This window comes from Panthera uncia, chromosome E1, assembly GCF_023721935.1.
Source record: "Panthera uncia isolate 11264 chromosome E1, Puncia_PCG_1.0, whole genome shotgun sequence".
Lineage (NCBI taxonomy): Eukaryota > Metazoa > Chordata > Mammalia > Carnivora > Felidae > Panthera > Panthera uncia.
Window position 1 is genome coordinate 58,924,453 of NC_064814.1, and position 19,341 is coordinate 58,943,793.

Below are 19,341 nucleotides of genomic sequence, written 5' to 3' on the forward strand. Positions count from 1 at the left end.
CAGACACGCAGCCGCCAACGACACGGTGCAGCAGGCGGGGCGCCAGATTAACCGAGCGACTACGTGAGACACAGTCGGCCCTACCTCCCTGTGATACCACATGCACGTGACGTTTTACAAAAACGGGGACTGGCCAGTGAGGGTAAGAGCACAGCGAGGAGGAGAAAAGTGGTAACGTGGGAGAGACGTTCAGAACAACGGTCACCAGGCAGGTCGACACTGGCCAAGGCCACGACACCAAACTCGCCAATGTAGGCAGACAGGGACCACGAGAGAAAGAACAAAGATGTCACAGAGCAACCCACGTGAATGGTCAGAGGGGTGTCACGGAACAGGAGGGCCAACGAGGACAAGTGGGGGGGGGGCAGGGGCAGGAGGACCAATGAGGACACGCCGGGGGGCGGGGTCACCGAGGAGGGCCAACCAGAAGACGCGGCGGGGGGGGGGGGGGGGGGACAAGAGCGGGAGGGCCAACGAAGGCACGCTGAGGGGGGAGCGCAGGAAGTGGCCGAGGCATGGAGAACACGCTCACGTGCGTGGCACCTCCTACAGCCACACGGCCAGCACTGCCCACGCTGCTCAGCGAGTTTTCCACAAAGAAATCGAACGCTTTTGCCCCCAGCACGTCTAACGTTCAAGTCACACTGTCCTCGCTCGGTCGGTCCGTCTTCCCAGTAACGGCTCACCACCACCCCCACTGTCGTCCACTCGCTCACACAGACAGGCCCCGCACTCCGATGCCCCGTGTGCCCGAAGAGCACCGTGAGGCCTGATGAGCTCCCGCCCCACGCGGCACCGGGTGAACAGAGCCCTCGTCCCGTCATCTACTAAGATAGTCACTACCAGAGAAGATAGCCAGAGAGCACACGCAAGGGCAGCCGGGAAGCCTGGACCAGACAGCCCCCCGCCTCACCTGAGCCCCGGCCCCAGCCAGTCTTAACCAGGATCTCGTACTTGAAGCGGCCCCCCTTCCCGCAGAAAGGGATCACGCGGACACGGCTGACGTCCAGCTGGTCCAGCTTACGCAGGATCACGGCCATGACCACATAGGTCACCAGGCACACGGAACAGGTCAGCAGGACGACGTAGTTCACGCCTGAGGCCGGTTCCTGGGGAGACAGAGCCATCAGGTACAAGAGGCACGGCCCTCGCCTCACTTTCTCAGGACGAGAGAAAGGCTGGGAACTCCGAGGCCCCCAGAAACATGGTGCAACTCACTGGAAAGATGAACCGCACGTGGCTGGGAGGCACGAAGAGGCTGGCCCCGAAGGCAGTGAGGTGGCGGGTGAGGCAGACGGCCTGGCTGGGTGACGTCTCTTCCAAAGGCACAAGGCCCTCTGTCCTCCACATCATGTCCTTCTCGCTGAAGTACTGGCACAGGGATGTGTACAGGCCCACGGTCACTTCCAGTGCCGACCAACGGAAGTGGCTGGTCAAGTTCAGGTAATAAGTCCCGCCTGGGTCTCTGCTCCTAGAAGTTGAGCAAGTGTCACAGCCAGACCCTGCCCAGCCCGAGTCACGGCAGGTCCTGCTCCCAGACCCCTCAGCTGCAGCCACGCCCACCACGGGTGGCCAGGCCTGCCGCCTCCGGTCCTCCTGCCGCCAGACCTACTCCCACAGGAAACCCAGTGACCCTGCTGGCGTCCAGCCAGCCGTCAGAGATTAGCCCCCACTGTGGGTCCACCGTGGCCTGCTCCCAGGGCGGGGCGTGGGCTCACCCTGGGGCGATGAAGAAGGTGTAGGGCCTGTGGTCCCCGCCCGCCAGCGCCTCCGGGGTGATCCTCCTGCTGGCTGAGCAGTTGTGCTCGTTGGGCTGCGGTACCGAGTGCAGGTACACAGCCAGGTAGGGCTCGGGCTCCCGGGACAGGTAGTGTTCTAGGGGCACAAGGACAGCATTGGACGGCTGCCCCGCGCAGCTCGCACACCCTGGGGGACGCTCCCGGAGCCCTGTGGCGCCCTCCCTGCAGCCTGGGGCTGGGGGGCTGGAGAGCTCTCTGTTGCTGGCAGCACTAACTGTTGCCTTGTTCCCGCTGCCCTGGGGCCAGGCCCCGGCCAGCCTATGAAGCAGGAGGCAGACTTTCCTAAAGGCCACGAGTCGGTGGGGGGTGGAGGGGTAGGGAAGGGGGCGCGGGGCACGAAAGACACCTGCTCACCAAGGGTCCCCCACACAGGTTGGGCCGAGGCCCGCAGCACCCACCGCTAAGCACCGAGTAGGTGAGCTGTAGGTGCAACCCGGCGTCAGGGTTGCTGTCCTCGGGGACGACCACAACGCCGACCGAGGCCTGCGGCTGGACGACGGCAGAGCCGGCAGGGGTGCGGCAGCCCCGTGCAGCCCGGTCTGAGTTGTTGGGTACTTTCACGGTGATGGCGCGCTCCGAGGCCAGCTGGCCAATGGGGATCTGGGCCCCAGCCTGCGTCTGGAAGGCCATGGACGCCACCTTGGTGGAGACAGTATAGTTGCTGATGTAGCCGAAGGGGAAGGGGTTGGAGTCGACGAGGATGATGAGCTGTACCACATCACTGAGGTTGGACAGGGCCCCGCTGAAGGCCTCGGGGATGGAGAAGTGGCAGCCGGGAACCGAGGCGTCGCCCTGGCAGAGCAGGCTCAGCGGGTCTGAGCGCTTGCCCTGCGCCACGATCTCCTCGCCGGCCAGCGTCAGGGGCTCCTCGTTGAGCACGCGGGAGCGCATGAGGATACACATGAGGGCCGACGACAGGCGGTAGGCCCTGGATGCCACCATCAGCGACGGCGGCTCTGCGCCCAGCTCTGAGGGCTGCGGGCCCAGCACGTCCGCGCTGGCCAAGTGGATGAGGTCACCTGTGGGAGGAGAGGTGGGAGGAGAGGTGGCACGGAGGGCTCAGGAGGGGGGGGGCAAGCGGGGGGGGGGGGGTGGTGGTGGGGAGCACGCGCCTGCCTGGGCCCGGCCGCACCTGTGATGTTGAGAATGCTGTCAGCAATGGCCGTGGGCGTGCCGGTGCCCTCGGCGGTCTCGGCCTGCAGGATGTGCATCATACCCTCGAGCTTGTGCAGCGTCTTCTTCAGACACGAGCGGCACACGAGCTCCCTGCTGGAGACCTGCAGGGAGGCCAGACGCCGTAGGCAGCCCTCCTCCGGCCTGGCTGAGCAGGGCCGGCACCCCCCGTGACCCCTCAACCCACTTCAGTTCCGTCACACCGGCCACGTGGCCCAGGCCTTTCCCCAACACCCTTCACGCCGCAGCTAGAGAAACCACCCCAAGCGTGGGTTCCGGCCATGTGCCTCCCTGCCGAGAGCTCTTCTGTGGTTTCTCCCCACCCGCGGACGAGGAAGGTCCAAGGTAACGCGGTCCTGCCGCTCGCCCTAATCCACGTGCCTGGCCATGAGAGCCACGTGTCACAGGTCACCTCTCCCGCCTGGGAAGGTTCTCTGCTTCCTTCTCTGCTGAAAGCTGTGCAGCAATTTCCCACCACGCAGAGGCACAGCGTGCCCCCGCCCCCATCAAGACTGTGCTCAGCTCAGCCGAGCCCGGTTCTCGAGTCCTGGGCGACAGTGGTGGCTAAGTGCTTGGGGCTGCAGAAGCCGGATCAGGTGTGACCATGGGCTGAGTGGGAGGGCACCGGAACAGCCTCTTCACGTGTGCTCTCCTTAGAGCCAAGCCGCTCCTTACCCCTAGGCCACCCTGCACAGTCGCACCTGCAGCTCACATGCTAAATGGCCAAGGACAGGCACACGGCCAGGGAGACTTGGCCAGGATAAGGGCTGCCACGGGGCCCGAGGCCCACCCTACCGTGCACTGGGCCAGCGCCGCGGCAATCTGCCGGATGTCATCCACGGTGTTGACCCGCAGGGAGACCAGAATCTCTGTGACGTTTTTGCGTATCTGGGCTTGCAGCTGCCGCCTGGGGTCCGACTCTGCTGACGAGGCCAGCGCCTGCTCGTGCTGAGGGCAGTGAGCACAGGGGAGCCCTCAGGGCAACGGGCAGCTTCACTGGCAGCGACACAAGTTGTCTCGGCCACTACAAAACTCGGGCAGCGGCTCAAACCCTGTTTCTTCAGGGACAAAAGGGGGCTTAGGGGGCTTTCCCAGGACTTCTCATGGGGGTGTGGAGGGCTGGCATCAGGGGAAGGGTCCACAGGCTGGGACTGTGGAGAAGAGGAGTTATTTCAAGGAGACGAGTCAGGGGGCCAACTGCTTGCGAGGCAGCGAAGACTGGCCCGGGCCCACCCTCCCCACCGAGGGCAGATGAGAGGAGGGAACTCCTCACCCCTGCGCTGGCCTCGTTGAGCACAGTGATGAGGGCCAGAGAGTACTCGATGACGTGCTGGGGGTCAGCCTGTCTCAGTAGTCTGGGAAGCATGCTCTCCGTGAGGCTGTGCAGCCAAGTCGTGAGGTCCAGGGGGCCACCTGGCAGGTCACTAGGGAGTTCGGGCAGGGTGATGGCCAGAGACCTGCGTGCAGAAGCTCGCGGTGAACAAGTGGCAGTCCCCGCTCCCGCCCGCCCAGATCCCGCCCAGGCTCACCTATTGAGAGCAACCACAGCGGCGCCTAGCTGGTCCTGCACGACCACGGCCAAGTCCACCTGGAAGTGTGGTGCAAAACCAGGCGGCAGCACGGCTCCGTAGGCAGAGAGGCTGCCCCTGTAGACGCAGAACTCTTCGCAGTGGCCCTGGCGACAGCGCCGCAGCAACAGGGCGAACACGAGTGGGGCGCCTGCGTCTTCCGCATCCTGCCAGCCTGCGGGCCCCTCAGTGTCAGCGGCGCCCCGGACTCCCTGCGCCGCGCCTCCCTGTCACCTGCAGCTGTACTCACCTGTGCACTCGAAATGCACCTTGGTGGTGAGGGCGTGCACGGCGTCCAGCGGGAAGAGGCGGCAAGAGCCTCCGCGCGGGGGCCGGTTGGCGGAGAGGCGGATGGAGGCGCAGCCCTCTTCCTCGCCCGAGCGGCCCAGCACCGTGAGCGTGAACGTGTAACCCTCGCCGTCCCGCAGCACGCCGCGCCGTACCACCAGCCGCATGCCTGAGCTGCCTGTCGACGTGGTCGTCTCGTCCAGCACCAGCGTCTCGTTGCTGAAAGTACGCGCCGCCCAGCGCTGCAGAGCCAGGGGACAGAGACCAAGGTGCTGAGGACCGACCGGGAGCAGCCCCGCCCCGCCGAGGCCCCGCCCCCGCGCGGCCCCGCCCCGCCCCCCAGTCCTACATTCGCTCACCCCTCGCTGGGAGCCCCCGCTACAGTTGTCACAGCGGCCCTCTAGGTACACATAGGAGCTACGGCTCACTGCGTACACGGCCTGCGCCTTGCAGGACACACACTCCAAGGACACAAGGGGCACCCGACCCCTGCGGATCAACACCTGGAGACAAGAAAAGAAGCCACGACCTGAGCCAGGGCCTCCACTCCTGGGGCCCACACCCTGAGGCTGCACAGGGCAGTCAGCCCCAGCCAGGCTCCCCAGGGGAGCTGGGCCTCCGGCCTCTGCCCTGATGCTGTTCTCCTGGCTGGGAAGGCTCCTCTCTGGGCCCTGCCAGCACCTAGTTAACCCGGAGTCCAACTTCCCAAGGCTCCGTGGGCTCAGCCCTCCTCAAGTACATTCGTTCAGTTTTTGATGTCTCCCAGTCTGGAGAATGGTGGCGGACACCCAAGAGGGCAGAGTCCACCTCGCGCTTATTTTCCGTAGCACCCAAAGCCCAGCTCGGGCCTAGCACACACGAAGCACTCGGGTACTCACCTGTGAACAGGATGGATGGACGGACGGACGGACCCGTGGAGGAGAAAGAACGAACGCACGTGTGGGGTGAAGGCGCCCGTGCTCCCTACACAGCCCCATCTGAGGTCGGTCCCACCTCAGCCAATCCAGGCTGGACCCCGCTCCGACCTCCCCCGTCCCCACACAGCCCGTCCCAGGCACCAGCAGCACCTCGCGCACCTGCCGCCATCGGCAGGCCGCAGCAGCAGTGCCGGCCCCAGGGGCCGCTGGCACCTCGGTCCTGACCTGCCTGGAGGGTGCAGGGGGCAGCAATGTTGAGCACGTGTCCACCCAGGGCTGAGAACAGGCTCTTCCTGTTCAAAAACGAGGACACCCATGCTCTGGGAAGGGGGCCGGTTTCCTCACTGCCTTTGGTGCTGCTGGAACCCCTTACTTCTCACTAATAAATACCCAGAGCACCCAGGACCCCTCTAAGCTCCGGAAGGCCGCAGCGCTTCTGGAAGGAAACAAAACTGAAGCAAAACGTTTTGTTAAAGAGAATCTGTATCAATCAAACGTAGTAACTCACAGTGAGAACCGATAGCTTCCAGAACACCAAAACACAGGAAACCTTCACCGAGAGTGTTTGGCGTGAATGGCCCTGTGCGCTCAGCCCTCCCTGGCTGTACCTCGGCCACCCCGGGGCCCGGAACTCCGCCTTGCTGGGCTAAGGACTGGGCCCGTGGCACCCACCGTCTGGTTTGTGGCCTCCTCCTTCCGGCCTGCCTTCCACACGGTCAGGTTGAAGGTGTACTCCACACCAGCTTGCAGGCGCTCCCGGGGGACGGTGACCACGCTGCTGCCCCGGGGCCCAAAGGTCAGAGCGCACCCGCCAGTCTCACTCTGTAGCCACAAGGGAAGGGGTCGTGAGACCCTGGACGGCTTCAAAGCAGAGCCCAGCCCAGGGCACGTTTGGAAGACCCCCTGCCCCTCCGAGGCTCAGCTGCACGAACGACCAAGGGAGCCAGAGGGGACCTCACGCCCCCTGGTGCACCGGACCTGCGTTGAGGCCACACAGGCCCAGTGGAAGCTGAGTGGCGTCTGGTCGCCGTCCTCCAGGTTGGGATCGTAGGACTTGCTCCCATCCAGCACCAGGTCCCGAGTGTCTGACCACACACGGTACGAGCCTCCCTCGATGATGGGCACCAGGCGCTCAGGGACCACTGTCACATTGGCTTGGATGCTCCGTGCCAGCGGGGTGTCCCCAAATGACACCAGGAACACAAAGCAGTAGTGGCCCACAGGCAGCGCCAGCCGTGGCACCACCAGCTGGGGCCGGCTCATGTCCACGCTGGGCAGAGCCACGGGGGCCACGCGCACCGGCCGATGGCAGCCAGCGGCACGGTACACCTCCCACCGGTACTCCGTCTGGTAGGTGACGCAGTCGCGGAGGTTGACGTGGGCTTCCAGGTAGTTGCGCTGGGAGCGCCGCATCAGCACCTGCGGGGGCAGGGCCACGTCCACCTCGGGCTCCCTACAGGCCAGCACGTGGACGGTGACCGTGGCCTGGGCCACGAAGAAGCTCACCAGGTTGGAAGCATTCACCTCCATCCGGTAGTCCCCAGGCTGCAGGTAGGAGTGTTCGGCCCAGGGCTCCTCCGTGTCCTCCACCGGGGCCCCATCCCCAAAGTCCCAGCGATAGGCCACACGCCGGGGGCTAGGGCTCGTGGCGGCCTCGAACCGGGCCGAACGGTTGGTAAAGCAGCGGCCGCTGCGCAGCACCACGTGCTGGATGGTGTCCTGGACCTCGACCACGAGCGTGCGGTTCACGCCTCCCAGCTCGTTGAAGGCGCGCACGTGGATTTCCAGCAGCCCCGCGGCCACGGGGGTGTAGGTGACGTCGCGGCCTGACAGAATGACCAGCGAGTCCCCCTGGACCTTTTGCAAGGAGAAGTACCACGCGTAGGCCACGCGGGACCCCCGCTGCACGCGGGCCGTGAAGTTCCTCTCCGTGCCCGTGGGGATGCCTGGCTCACAGCAGTTGGGCACCTGGAGCCCACCCACCGCCTCTAGCACCAAGATGCGCACCTGCGCCTGGGCCCGGCTCACGTGGTTTTCCGCCTGCACGCTCAGTGTGTAGTCCCCGGCCCGGGGGAAACTGCGGGAGAAGCGGGGCCCGGGCAGTGCCTCCGTGGCGGCCCCGCCGACCTGCAGGTAGAAGCTGACGGCAGAGCCAGCGGCCAGCAGGACCTGCAGGTGGACCAGCTGCCCGGGCGCCACCACCTTGCTGCTGGCCCACAGCACGAGGCCCGCGACGGGCTCTTCCACCGTGAGCTCACGCGTGGCCAGGCCCCAGCTGACGGCATTGGAGGCGTTGAGCCGAACGGAGAAGGCGCCGGCGTCACGGAAGACCACGGAAACGTGCTGGCCGTGCCTGCTGCCACCCGGCACCGCCCAGCACCAGCTCACGTTGGTGCCTGAGTCCAGCTGCCCCCAGAAGTGCACGGCAGAACCCGCCGCCACGAAGCCGCCACCCAGCTCGCCGGCCCTGATGCTGAGGCCACTTACGGGCACCTGCACAGCCACCTCGGTGGTGGCGTTGGCCGAGCCCAGCTGGTTCCTAGCCGTGACCGTGACCAGGTACAGGCCGGGGGTGGGGAAGGTGTGCGTGGTGGACGGCTCTGGGGTCTCCCAGCTCGGTCCTCCCTCCAGAGACCAGCTATAAATGACGCCGCTGCCCCCGGCCAGCTTGGCACAGAGGGTGACGCTGGCATCGACGGCGGCCGGGTTCGGGGAGGCGGCTGCGGCCAGCCACCCCACAGGCTCCACGAAGTCCACCGTGCGATCGGCCAGGGCACTGCCCAGCATGTTGGCGGCCCGCAGCTGGATGCGGTAAGTGCCGGCCTCGAGCACAGTGAGCGAGAAGGCTCTGCCGCTGCCGGCCAGCGCCGGGCCGCCGTCCCGCTGGGCGGTCCAGCTGTAGGAGATGTTGGTGCCGTCCCGGACCGCGGCCTGCAGCTGCAGCGTGCGGTTGGTGGGAAAGCAGCAGCCGCCTCCGCCCCCCACCACCTGCAGCCCCTCGATGTGCCGCAGGACGTAGACAAAGATGCTGTCCTGGGCGGCGCCCACCTCGTTCTCGGCCGTGACGATGATGTTGAAGGTGCCCACCGAGCGGAAGGTGTAGGAGATGGTGGGGCCCCCGGGGATGGGCGTGCAGCGGTCGCAGAGCACCCAGGAGTAGCGCACGTCGCTGCCGGCCTCCAGGGAGGTGGCGAAGCTGACGCTGCCGTTGAGGGGCACCACCGTGCGGCTGGCGTTGACGCTGAGCCCCCGCGCACGCTCCCGCACCGTGACGTTCAGCCGAGCCTCACCACGGCTCACCTCGTTCCACCCGGTCACGCGGACGGTGAAGCGGCCCGTGCTGTTGTAGGCGTGGGTGACCGCGGAGCCCTCGAGGAGCCCACCGTCCCCCAGCTCCCACAGGTAGCTGGCGGGGCGCCCGCGGCCCACGGCGGAGAACAGGTACGGCTGCTGCAGCTCCAGCACGCGAGAACCGTTGACCCGGACACCCGTGAGCTCCACGGGCTCCTGCACCTCCACGAGCGCGGAGTCGTTGGCAGCCGAGATGTTGTTGGATACGGCGACCGTCACCAGGTAGGAGCCAGAGGCCGGGTAGGCAAACGTGGCCTCGGGGCCCCCGACGCGGGCGGGATCCTCAGTGCCAAAGTCCCAGGTGTAACGGTAGAGGAACGGGGGCCAGGCACGAGCCACCCAACGGGCCTCGTCCCCGAGCCGCACGGACTGCCTCTCGGGCCACAGGGTCACGTTGCCCAGCTCGGGCTCCACGCAGACGCTGGTGAAGTAATGGGCCTTGTTCACGTGGCTCGAGAGGACCAGCGTCAAGGGGAACGTGCCGCTCCGTGTGAAGTTGTGCGTCACCGTCGGGTCCCCCGAGACGGTGGCGTTGGAGGAGCCATCCCCGAACGTCCAGTCAAAGATGTAGTGGGTGGGGTCCCCAGGGACGTGGGCCGTGAGCCGGGCGAGGGGCTGCACAGGGATGCAGGCCGCAGGCTCGATCCGCAGCACCTCCAGGACAAACACCTGCAGGGGCAGGCTCAGCGCCAGGCGGCCCGCGGGGCTGGACGCTCCCACAGTCACCGTGCAGTTCCGTGCCCGCAAGTACACGTGCTCCACCGTGGCCTCGGGGCCCGTGAGCACCGTGCCGTCCCCCATGTCAAAAGTCCACGTGACGTTGTCTCCCGACTCCAGGGCGGCGCTGACGGTCACAGGCGCGCCCTGCTCCACGGACGGGCTGAGGCTCACGCTCAGGCCCCGGAGCTCCTCAAAGACACGGACGCCGACACATGCCGCCACGCTGCTAACCGTGTTGTTGACCTCCAGATGGACGCGGTACGTGCCCCCTGAGCTGTATGTGTGGTTGACCTCCGGCCGGTGCTGCGTCACAGCTGGGGAGCCATCTCCGAAGTCCCACGTGTACAGGATGCCCCCAGGGGAGGGCAGTGGGTGTGGGGCAAAGGTGACAGACTGGCCAGCCACCAGGACACGGCTTCCCACGGCCACAGCCACAGCAGGCAGGGTGGCGCGCACGCTCACAGACACTCGCCGCGTCAGGTTCTCGAAGGCGTTGGACACCAGCAGGGTCAGGTTGTACTCACCTGGGGGACAGGCCTGAGTGAGAACAGGGCCAGGGCCACCTCCACCACCTGCTTGGCGAAGTCATGACCTAACCCCGTGCTGCTGCGCGCCAGGGCCCCTCGGGAAGATAGAACAGGCCCTCGGTCAAAACGTCAAGGGAGAATGCCCTTGGGCCCTGTCCCGGGAGGTCCTCGCAATGGGGCCAGTGCAGGGTGCCACAAGCAGAGGGCAAGACGCGGGGCTGGGGCATAGATGAGATGGGAGCAGACCCTCCCTGGTGAACAGAGAGGGTCGGTGCAGGACAAGGGTGGTGGGGTCACCAATGATCACTGTGCATTCTGCGTGTGAAACTTCTGGAATTTTAAAAACGAAAGGTAACTCCCTTCTGAGCCAAAAGTGGGTCTGAGTAGGGGCCAGGAAGGTCCAGTTTCTGCCCAAGAGACTTGAATCGTGGGGCTCAGTGGCCCGGACACCACTCTTTCACTCTATGAAGGGCCCCAGGCCACCAACCCAGACTGGGCAGAGGGGGGCTGTCCCCACAGCAGGGTGGCGGGCCCCAGCGCCCACCTGGGACGGCGTAGGTGTGTGTGACACTGTGCGCCACCAGCACCTGGGCGACTGCAGGGTCTGGCACCGGGAAGGACTCATTGTACGGAGGCTTGAACTGGCCAATCACCTGGGCCCCGTCCCCAAAGGTCCACCTGCCGGGCCACAGGCGGGAAATGAGCAGGCTGGAGTGGGAGCACGCCGGCCGGGCTGCAGCCGCTCCCCTCTCCCAGGGTCCCAGGTACCCGCCACCTCCTGGCAGGTGAGGAGGGGCGGGGCTGGGGGAGAGCCGGGCCTCAGCCCCACAAGGGCTCGGCCGGCTCCACTGCCCGCCAGACCGGGAGCACTCACAGAAAAGCCACCTCCACAGCCGAGTCCACCAGCACGTGGGCAGCCAGCGCCAGCGTGGCATTGGGGGGCAACACGGGTGGCACTGCAGACACCCAGAGGCCCCTCATCCTGTTCATCCGCTCCACAGTGACGTTATAGTTCACGGTGACATTGCTCACGTGGTTGGAGGCCGTCAGCTGTGGGGACAGGTAGCAGTGTGTGGGCTGCCAGGGGGTGGCGAGGAGGCCCAAAGCAGCGCAGGCAGAACCCCACCCTGCACTCACCCGCGGCCAGCCGGGGGGTCCTCGGGAAGCAAAGCGGAACAGAAGGCCAAGATGAGCACCGCAGTCCCGGCCCCGGCCCCGGCCCCGCCCCCGCCCCCGGCCCCGCCCACCCACCGAGAGCTTGAAGACAGCAGCGCTCTGGTAGATGACGTTGAAGACCACATTGTGGAAGGTAAGGGACTGCTTGTCGTCTATAGTCCAGCGGAAGACCACGTCTGAGCCGGCCTCCACCATGGGGCTGTACCTCTGCAGGGAGGGCACAGTGTGGGCGGCGCTGGGGCTTTGGAGACCCAATTCTGCCCTAAGCAGAATTCCACCACCTGGACACGCCTCCCCAGGGGGTTTCCCAGGCCAAGACTTCAGACACCACGGGAGGTGGAGGGCAGGGGGAGGGGGGTGGGGCGCCTAGGGGGCCACGTGTCATAGGACTATGGGCTGACATGCCCTTTGACGTTTCAGTTCCTCCAGCTTCCTGTCTGGAAAGTGATCTAGCACCAGGGACAGAAAGAGCCCACCATCCGAGTCTCCGTGCACCCTGTCCCTGGGCTCCTGCCCGGGGCCCGCAGTCTCAGCACAGGCTGCTTGGGAAGGCACGGGAGTCTCAAGAGGCCTCGCGGTTCTGGGTGTTTACCCGACTCAGCCGACAGAACAGGTGTGAGCAGGGAGCCGAGGTCAGAGACGGCCCTTCTGACAGCCCGTGTGCAGGCCGTAGAGCTGGTGGCTGACCTGTGCGTGTGTGGGAGGGCGTGGGGGGACACCCCGAGCAGCAGGTATGGCACTAACAGCAGCAGGGTGACATGAGGACCACCCCCCCCCCCCCACAAAAGCACTCCATTCAGCATGATGGGAACGCAGCAGGGGCCTTGAAGACACTCAGGCTCCATGAGGGTAGAGCTGCTCAGGGGCCGTGGGAGAGACCGCAGATGCTCAGAGCTGCTGTTTGACAGGTGGTTCCTCACTAACTTGGGAACTACCACCTGTCTGAGGAGCCCGAGAACTGAACCTGCCCAGAAACCAACCCCGGGCCGCCTTCCCCGCCTCACTCACCACCAGGACGCCTTGCAGCACCCGGGCTTCGGGGCTGGGTGTGGCCCGGAGGCCGCAGATGGGCTCCTCGGCCTTCACCTGCAGGCTGAGGTTGGCCCGGCCGGCGCTGTTCTCCACCACCACCTCCACCGTGTGCTCGCCCTCACGGAGGCCGGGCAGGGCCAGCGCCGAGAACAGGGTGGTGTTGGCCTCGAGAGCACAGCTGGGCACCAGGGCAGCCACCGGGGCAGGGCAGGCGGCCTCAAAGGGTGCGCTGACATTGCCCCCGGGCCAGTGGGCCGTGGCCGTGGCGTTGGTGCCCGAGTCTACCCGGAGCACCAAGACCGAGCCGTTGGTGGGCACATAGAGGCGGCCATCGTGGGGGGTGGGATGGGCCACACGCAGGCCAGCCACCGGGGAGAGCACATCAAAGTCGCAGGACAGGTTGTGCGTGGACACGCTGTTGCCCACCGTGGCCCGGACCTCATAGTGCCCAGGCCGCCGCAGCCCCGGGTTGGGCCTCAGGCCGAGCAGAGGGGTGAGGCGCTCTGTGGCGGCGAGCAGCCGCAGGGCGCAGGCGGGGCCAGTCGGGGCCACCTCCAGCTGGGCGGGCAGGTGGGCCAGCCAGGCCGAGGCCACGGCGGACAAGTACGGCGCCTCAGGGCCAGGGGGTCCGAGCGCCGGCGAGCAGTGCAGGAGGGCACCTGGTCCAGCGTCGTGCTGCAAGGTGACGAGGTCGCCGGGGAGCAGGGGGCCGTCCTGGCCCTGGAAGGGGACCTGCAGGAAGGAGGCAGGCTGTGTCGGGCCCTCACGGCAGGACGCTGCAGGGCGGGGGGCTACAGGGAGCACAGGACCAGGGTCTCCAGCAGGCAGGCGGGATCCACCTGGGGTAATCTAGACTCACACCCACAGGGGGCCCGGCTCTCGGGCACTCACTCACTCACTCACTCCCCCGGGCCCTCATGGAGGGGGCTGACAGACAGGCTCAGAGGGATGGGCCGTGTGCAGGGCAGAGGACCAGGATGCGGGCCAGGCAGGGGCAGGACAAGCAGAAGGGCCCGGGTGGCAGCTTCTCATGCTGGGGGGTGAGCAAGGACAAGGACAAAGCCGGAGAAAGGCAAGGGCCCGGTGCGCCAAGCGGAAGAGTGTACTGTCCGTGCTTCAGGGAGAGACCCAGGCCTCAGGCAGCAGGGCCAGCCCACGTACCGAGTACTGGGTGGGAGGGCCTGCCGGCACGGAGAACAGAAACTCCTTCCAGAGCACACAGGAGGTCCCAGGGGGCCCTGGCCCTGACGTGGACGCGTTGGCACAGGCCCGGGGCCGGCAGAGGGTGTCCGGTGACAGGGGGATACCAGTTTGGGGGCACCAGCGTCCCTCTGGGGTGCACGCGGGCACCGGCAGAGCCTGGCTCTCCAGGGACGCGCTCTCGGGCTCCCCGCCATGTCCTGGGGCCCCTGCAAGGAGAGGAGGGGTGTCAGGGACCCCCGCTTGCTCATGAGCCCCAGTCGGGGACACCCCGCCCCCAGGGAGACACGAGGTCTTGCCGGGCAGCACGCCCACCCCCACCCCCACCCCCACCATCCCTCCTCTATTGCTCCTGACACCAGGCCAGCTGACTGACCCGGGCGAGTCCCGGCGACACCGAGCAGGAGTCGGTTTCTCTACAGACCCCACTCTGCGCATCTCAAGGCTGGAGACCAGTCCGATAGCCAAGGAGCCACTACACGTGACGGCACAGACAGGTCCCCACCGCCCCAACGGGACGGAGCCCCACCTGCTCCTCCCTCGGGCCGGAACACCTGCAGCCGCAGCTGGGCGGGTCGGTGGAGCTCCTGAGTGCCGAACTCGGCAGCGACCAGGAAGGCTTCTCTACCCAGGCCCAGGCCGGGGAACACCACCACCTGGGGAAGGGAGGACTGCTCAGCTCCACGGACCCCCAGCACCCACTGGGTCAGAGGGGAAGGAGCCCCAGACAGGGCTTCACATTGTGGCTAACGGCCACTCGAGACAAAAAGTCAGGTCAAAACCATCTGTGGGCAGCAGGACCCTGACCTTGTTTTTTCAAAATCCACAAACACCCAGAGAAAACACTGAGGAGCACTCAGAGCTCTCTGAGCTACCCGGGCGGGCACCTCTCCCCTTTGCACGGCAGTGGGCTTCCTACGCGTCTCTCCTCGGCAGGTAGGGCGTTAAAGGTCCAGAAAAAAGAGCTTGTGTTTCAGAGACACTCACAAGCCAGGCCAAGGCTAAGTCTCCAGATCAGGTCGTGGAGGGTCCTGGGGTCAGCCTACCTCGACAGGCTCCTGGGGGGCTGACAGGGCCTCCTGCTGTGCCAGGGGACTCAAGGGTCCCTGCAGGTCTCCAGGGGGCGCTCCCACGAGGAAGTTCTCCGCATCCCACACAGGACCTGGGACAGCGCGTGTACGGTAAGGTGCTGGTCGCGGGCCAAGGAAGAGAGTGTCCGCGGGCCCCAGGCAGGGCCAGACCCAGGACTGAGCCACTTGTCGGTAGCCCCCCAGCCCCCTCCCCCTCTGTCTGCTTCATCTGGTACAGGCTCAGGTTGGGACAACAGGTGCTCAGCAAACACCAAACCGACACTGAGCAGCTAGGAAGGAGCCTGGGTGAGAGACGGGACTGTCCTGGGGCAGCCGGGAAACACTGCGTGGTTGGGGGCTGGGGGAGGGGGGGGCGGGGGGCGGGACAGCCATGCGGAGGAGCTCCCAGGGTGGCCAGGAGACCTTTCATCGTTTAGGGAGGCAGCTGTCCTGGTCCAGGACACAAGGTGCCCCCTAGCCCCTCCGGTAGCCCCAAGCGCACCTCCAGGCCGGAGCTCACAGACGTAGCTGTGGGGCACCGAGCACAGGTCCGTGTTGCACTGCCCCGCGGGCCCAAGCCGCACACAGCGCTCAGCCGTGGCAGGGTGCGGCTCCCCAGGCAGCCAGTTCTGGCAGCTCTCCAGGCTGAAGGCCTCACCCCGCACAGCAGGGCCCGCCTCAGCCCCCTCCACAGCTGAGAAGCCAATCCACACGTCCAGGCTCCTGCAGGCAGACGGTGGGGGGAGAGGGCACTCGGGGGGGCTCTCCAAAGACACCCCTCCATCTGCCCTGTGTCTCTGGGAGCTTCTTCCTCATTCCTTACAGCAGCCCCTCAGGTGAGACCTTGTCCCTCCCCCCGCTTTCGAGACGAGGAAAAATGAGGCTCAGAAAAAGGACCTGGCAAGCAAGGTGGCGGCAATGTCCACCCCCACCTGCCCATGGGGCCAGGGGCCCAGCTGAGGGCTCCTTGCCGGGAGAGGCCTCAGTGTGGCCAAAGGCTGCACACACCCACGCTTATTCCGTGAGAAGGCTCCAGGTGTTGCATTTGGGGAGCAAGACGCCTGAACATCAGCTCCCCAAACGCTACACCTCACAGCTCTGACAAGGTAGGAGGGCCCTCCTGGGGACTGGGCTGATAGACACAAGGTCAGGAACGGGGACAAACGATGGCACACGGAGAGGAGTGAGGTGCTATAGCCAGAGCCAGGCACTGGGGCCCGGCTACCGCCAGTTAACCGAGTGACCCTGGGCAAGGGCCCGGACCATTCTGGGCCTCGAGTTCCTCTGGTGGACACTGAGGATGTCCAGGGTGCGATCCACACTGCAATCGACACCTCCCCAAACAGGGACTCTGGGAGAAGCAGGCGTCCAGCCTCCATTCCCTTCCCAGCCCTGGCAGGTGCTGAGAGCAGAGGCAGGGGCGATGCCTGCTATAGGAGAGCACATTTCCTCGCGGGCCTGGGGGGACGAAGGCGTCCAAGAGGTTCCTTGTGCGTGGGTGGCCTCCATGGTCACACCAGAACTGTCCCTGCCCCTGCCAGGAGGGGCTCGGCAGGGGACAGCAGGGGGTGGGCAGCACGTGGGATCTGTGATGCATCCCCTACCCTACCCGTACCTCCACATCTGTGTCTGAAACGCTGATGAGACGGTGTCAGATGAGCAGGGCTCCCAGGCCCCACTCAGGCCGGCCGGCCGGCCTTGGCCCCTCCAAGCACCCCCACCTCTCCTGATCCTCCTCAAGACTTAGGCTCTGTCTCCGACCCAGCATTCCGGGGATCCCACCTCACAGCCTGTCTGGGGGTGGGGGCAGGTACCTGGTGACCTGGGAGACCAGGAAGTGCTGGACGGCGGGACTGTCCACCATGGCCAAGGCGGCCCCGGCCCAGGCCCGGCACTGCTCCTGTGCCTGCAGCCAGGCGGCCTTCTCGGCCACCAGGCGGTAGCAGTGCCCATTACCGGGGAAGATCACGGTGTCCGAGGGGCAGAGCGGATGCACCACTGGGGAGTCAGCAGGCAGGGATGGGGGCATCAGTGTGGGCCCAGCCAGGACTGCCCCACCCATTCCAGCCCCTGGGGGCGAGAAGGCACCCACCTCGACCTGGCTCCTCGCCCAAAGACACAATACTGTAGGTGGCTTCCAGGCCGGAGCCACCACGATTTCGGACGCCAAGCTTGAGGGTCTCATCACTGAGTACCGAGACTGGACACTCGAGCTCCAGGGCAGCAGGGGCCGCCTCCACTTGCACCTTGGCCCCTAGCTGGGCTGAGCCAGCCCCCAGGGCCAGCACGGCTGTCACCTGGTAGTGGCCAGGCAGGGAATAGCGGTGAGTGGTGGCAGGACCAGCAACATCCACCTTAGGGGAGCCGTCACCAAAGTCCCAGTGTGTGGAGCTGACGGGCAGGGAGGCAGTGACATGGAAGGCTGCTGGCTGGCCAGAGGCCAGGGGTCCTGGAGGCCCCACCAGGGCGGCCCCTGGGGAGGCAGGGAAGACGTTCTCAAGGAGGGTGGGGCCCCCGCAGGCAGGGGCGAGGGGCAGCGGGGGGCTGGAGCACAAGGGTAGGCAAGCCGAGGAGGCGTTGGGGGGCTGGGCCGCCCCGCACAGGCACCAGCCCTGGTCCGAGAGGGCCCCGAGGCCCCAGCCAGCCGCAAAGCAGAAGGCGCCGCAGGCCTCGGGTGCCAGCGGGCCCTCGTGGGCAGTGGAGAAGGCCACCGGCACCACGGCACCGGAGCTGTTGTCCGGGAGGCAGGCGATGTACTCCTCACCTGGACAGAGCAGACAGCCTGGTCCTGGGCGGGCCCCGCCCTTGCTGCACCCCTGCCCCCACCGTAGGCTGGTCCCCAGGCAGGCCCCACCCCTACGGTGTCTGTGCCCCATCCTAGACCCCAGATCACGTCGCAACCCCCCCCCCCCCCCCGCCTGGCACTCACCACCCTCCCCTCCTCCCACCTGCACTGCTCCCTTGACCCCCGACCTGGTCTGTCTCAGCAGCCATAATTGCTGCCCAGGTGCCTCTGTTCCCAGAGTCCCACCTGCCACCACCCCCCAGGCCGGTGACCCTGGAACACCTACGGGGTCCTAGCCGACAGAGAAGGACTGAGCTGGTCACATTCAGCCATACTCACCACAGCCGCTTTCTGACAATGGGACGCCAAGCAGGGGCCGGCCAGCTAGGGGGCCGGGCCCAGCACACGTGGCCGCCTCGGGCCGAACCACGCGAACCCGCTGCTCTTCCACCCAGCGAGGCAGCCACGCCAGACCACAGTCACACTCCAGTGGGTTTCCGCTCAGGTTTCTGCAGGAGGCACAGGGCAGGGCGCTCAGGAGTCGGCAGGGCAGATGAGGGGCCCTCGAGGAAGTCTGCACTGGCCTCGCCCCAGGGAGTGGGGGCCGGGGGCGCCCCGACACACACAGCGTCCCACCACCCCTGTGGCAGCCCGCCGGGCCCTCGGAGGGCTCCAGCAGGCGAGCAAACAGCCCTTGGGACCTGGTCTCAAATGGGAGTGGGCCCAGAGGCCAGGGCAGGATGGCAGGGAGGGTTACTGGGGGCCTCAGGGTTGGCTACCAACACCCACCAAAAACCACAACTTACATTTCACTTAAATTAAATAAATTAGCAAATAATCCTTCTTCTAAAGTAGAAATCTTGTTGTTACTTATATCCCTGGAAGAAAAGGGGGATTCAGCCGTGTCTGACGGGAGCCCCCATAACCGAAACGGTGACAGGTAGCCAGCACCTGACCCCCCCCCCCCCCAGAGGGGACACTCACAGCTCGGTCAGTGCGGAGAGGTTCGCCAGGAGCCCAGCGTCCAGTGCCCGGAGCAGGTTGTGGGACACATCTCTAAGGAGCAGAGCAGCCACAAATCAGCGCCAGAGCCCAGAGCCCCGGACAGGACACAAGCAGGTGCAGGCCCAGGCCCAGGCCCACCCCCAGAGGCTTCCTCACAGCCACAACTTGCAGCCTCCCACCCCCCACTCACTACACTTGGGGCCAGGGTATGGGATCCAAACAAAGGAGCAGGAGAAGGCTGGGAGCCCTGAGCGCGCCATCCACACCCTGCCCCCACCAGTCCCCTGCCCCCCTGGCCCAGCATGGCAGCCCAAGGGTCTCCAGGGCCAGGGGCCTAGCTGTTGCCGGCTCCAGGAAGGAGATGGTCTCAAAATGCCCTGAGACACAGTGGGGCTCAAAGACCGATAAAAGGAGGAGACCCTGGTGGACAACCCCACAGCACAGCAATGCCAATGGAACGCAGCCAAGCCCAAGGCTAACAGGACCCCAGTAAGAACACGGTAGTACACAGGTTCAATGGGAAGCATCACCGGGCAAGAATCACCACGAAACGTAGGTTTACGCTACGTTACACAAGCTGCGTGTGCTGGGCCCTCCGGAGACATATTGACCCTGCAAGAGTCCACTCAAGGACACAAGATTAACACAGACAACACTAGCCACCAGGAGTGAGAGACTGACCCCAATAAACCCCAGGAGGTTCAAAATCAAATGTGACAGGGGAACGTCT

The 19,341-nt window shown here is 65.9% G+C and overlaps 2 protein-coding genes across 2 annotated transcripts in view; one reads left to right on the forward strand and one right to left on the reverse strand.

Annotated features, from left to right (window-relative positions):
• The window catches only part of TSC2 (TSC complex subunit 2), a 32,295-nt gene extending 31,464 nt beyond the window's left edge, over window positions 1-831 (forward strand). The window contains exon 35 of the mRNA XM_049635385.1: window positions 721-831. Within this exon, the coding sequence (XP_049491342.1) occupies window positions 721-831 (111 nt within the window). The remainder of the gene's footprint in view (window positions 1-720) is intronic.
• PKD1 (polycystin 1, transient receptor potential channel interacting) overlaps window positions 456-19,341 on the reverse strand; it is a gene marked incomplete at its 5' end in the record, with an annotated part of 32,540 nt that continues 13,654 nt past the window's right edge. The window contains 25 exons of the mRNA XM_049635386.1: window positions 456-1,109; window positions 1,219-1,471; window positions 1,719-1,875; window positions 2,198-2,818; window positions 2,932-3,076; window positions 3,768-3,920; window positions 4,246-4,429; window positions 4,502-4,715; window positions 4,791-5,070; window positions 5,188-5,331; window positions 6,418-6,567; window positions 6,724-10,340; window positions 10,888-11,021; window positions 11,218-11,393; window positions 11,595-11,726; window positions 12,528-13,283; window positions 13,713-13,960; window positions 14,281-14,407; window positions 14,798-14,913; window positions 15,324-15,544; window positions 16,636-16,819; window positions 16,914-17,585; window positions 17,946-18,115; window positions 18,413-18,484; window positions 18,591-18,662. Of these exons, the coding sequence (XP_049491343.1) occupies window positions 840-1,109; window positions 1,219-1,471; window positions 1,719-1,875; window positions 2,198-2,818; window positions 2,932-3,076; window positions 3,768-3,920; window positions 4,246-4,429; window positions 4,502-4,715; window positions 4,791-5,070; window positions 5,188-5,331; window positions 6,418-6,567; window positions 6,724-10,340; window positions 10,888-11,021; window positions 11,218-11,393; window positions 11,595-11,726; window positions 12,528-13,283; window positions 13,713-13,960; window positions 14,281-14,407; window positions 14,798-14,913; window positions 15,324-15,544; window positions 16,636-16,819; window positions 16,914-17,585; window positions 17,946-18,115; window positions 18,413-18,484; window positions 18,591-18,662 (9,268 nt within the window). The remainder of the gene's footprint in view (window positions 1,110-1,218; window positions 1,472-1,718; window positions 1,876-2,197; window positions 2,819-2,931; window positions 3,077-3,767; window positions 3,921-4,245; window positions 4,430-4,501; window positions 4,716-4,790; window positions 5,071-5,187; window positions 5,332-6,417; window positions 6,568-6,723; window positions 10,341-10,887; window positions 11,022-11,217; window positions 11,394-11,594; window positions 11,727-12,527; window positions 13,284-13,712; window positions 13,961-14,280; window positions 14,408-14,797; window positions 14,914-15,323; window positions 15,545-16,635; window positions 16,820-16,913; window positions 17,586-17,945; window positions 18,116-18,412; window positions 18,485-18,590; window positions 18,663-19,341) is intronic.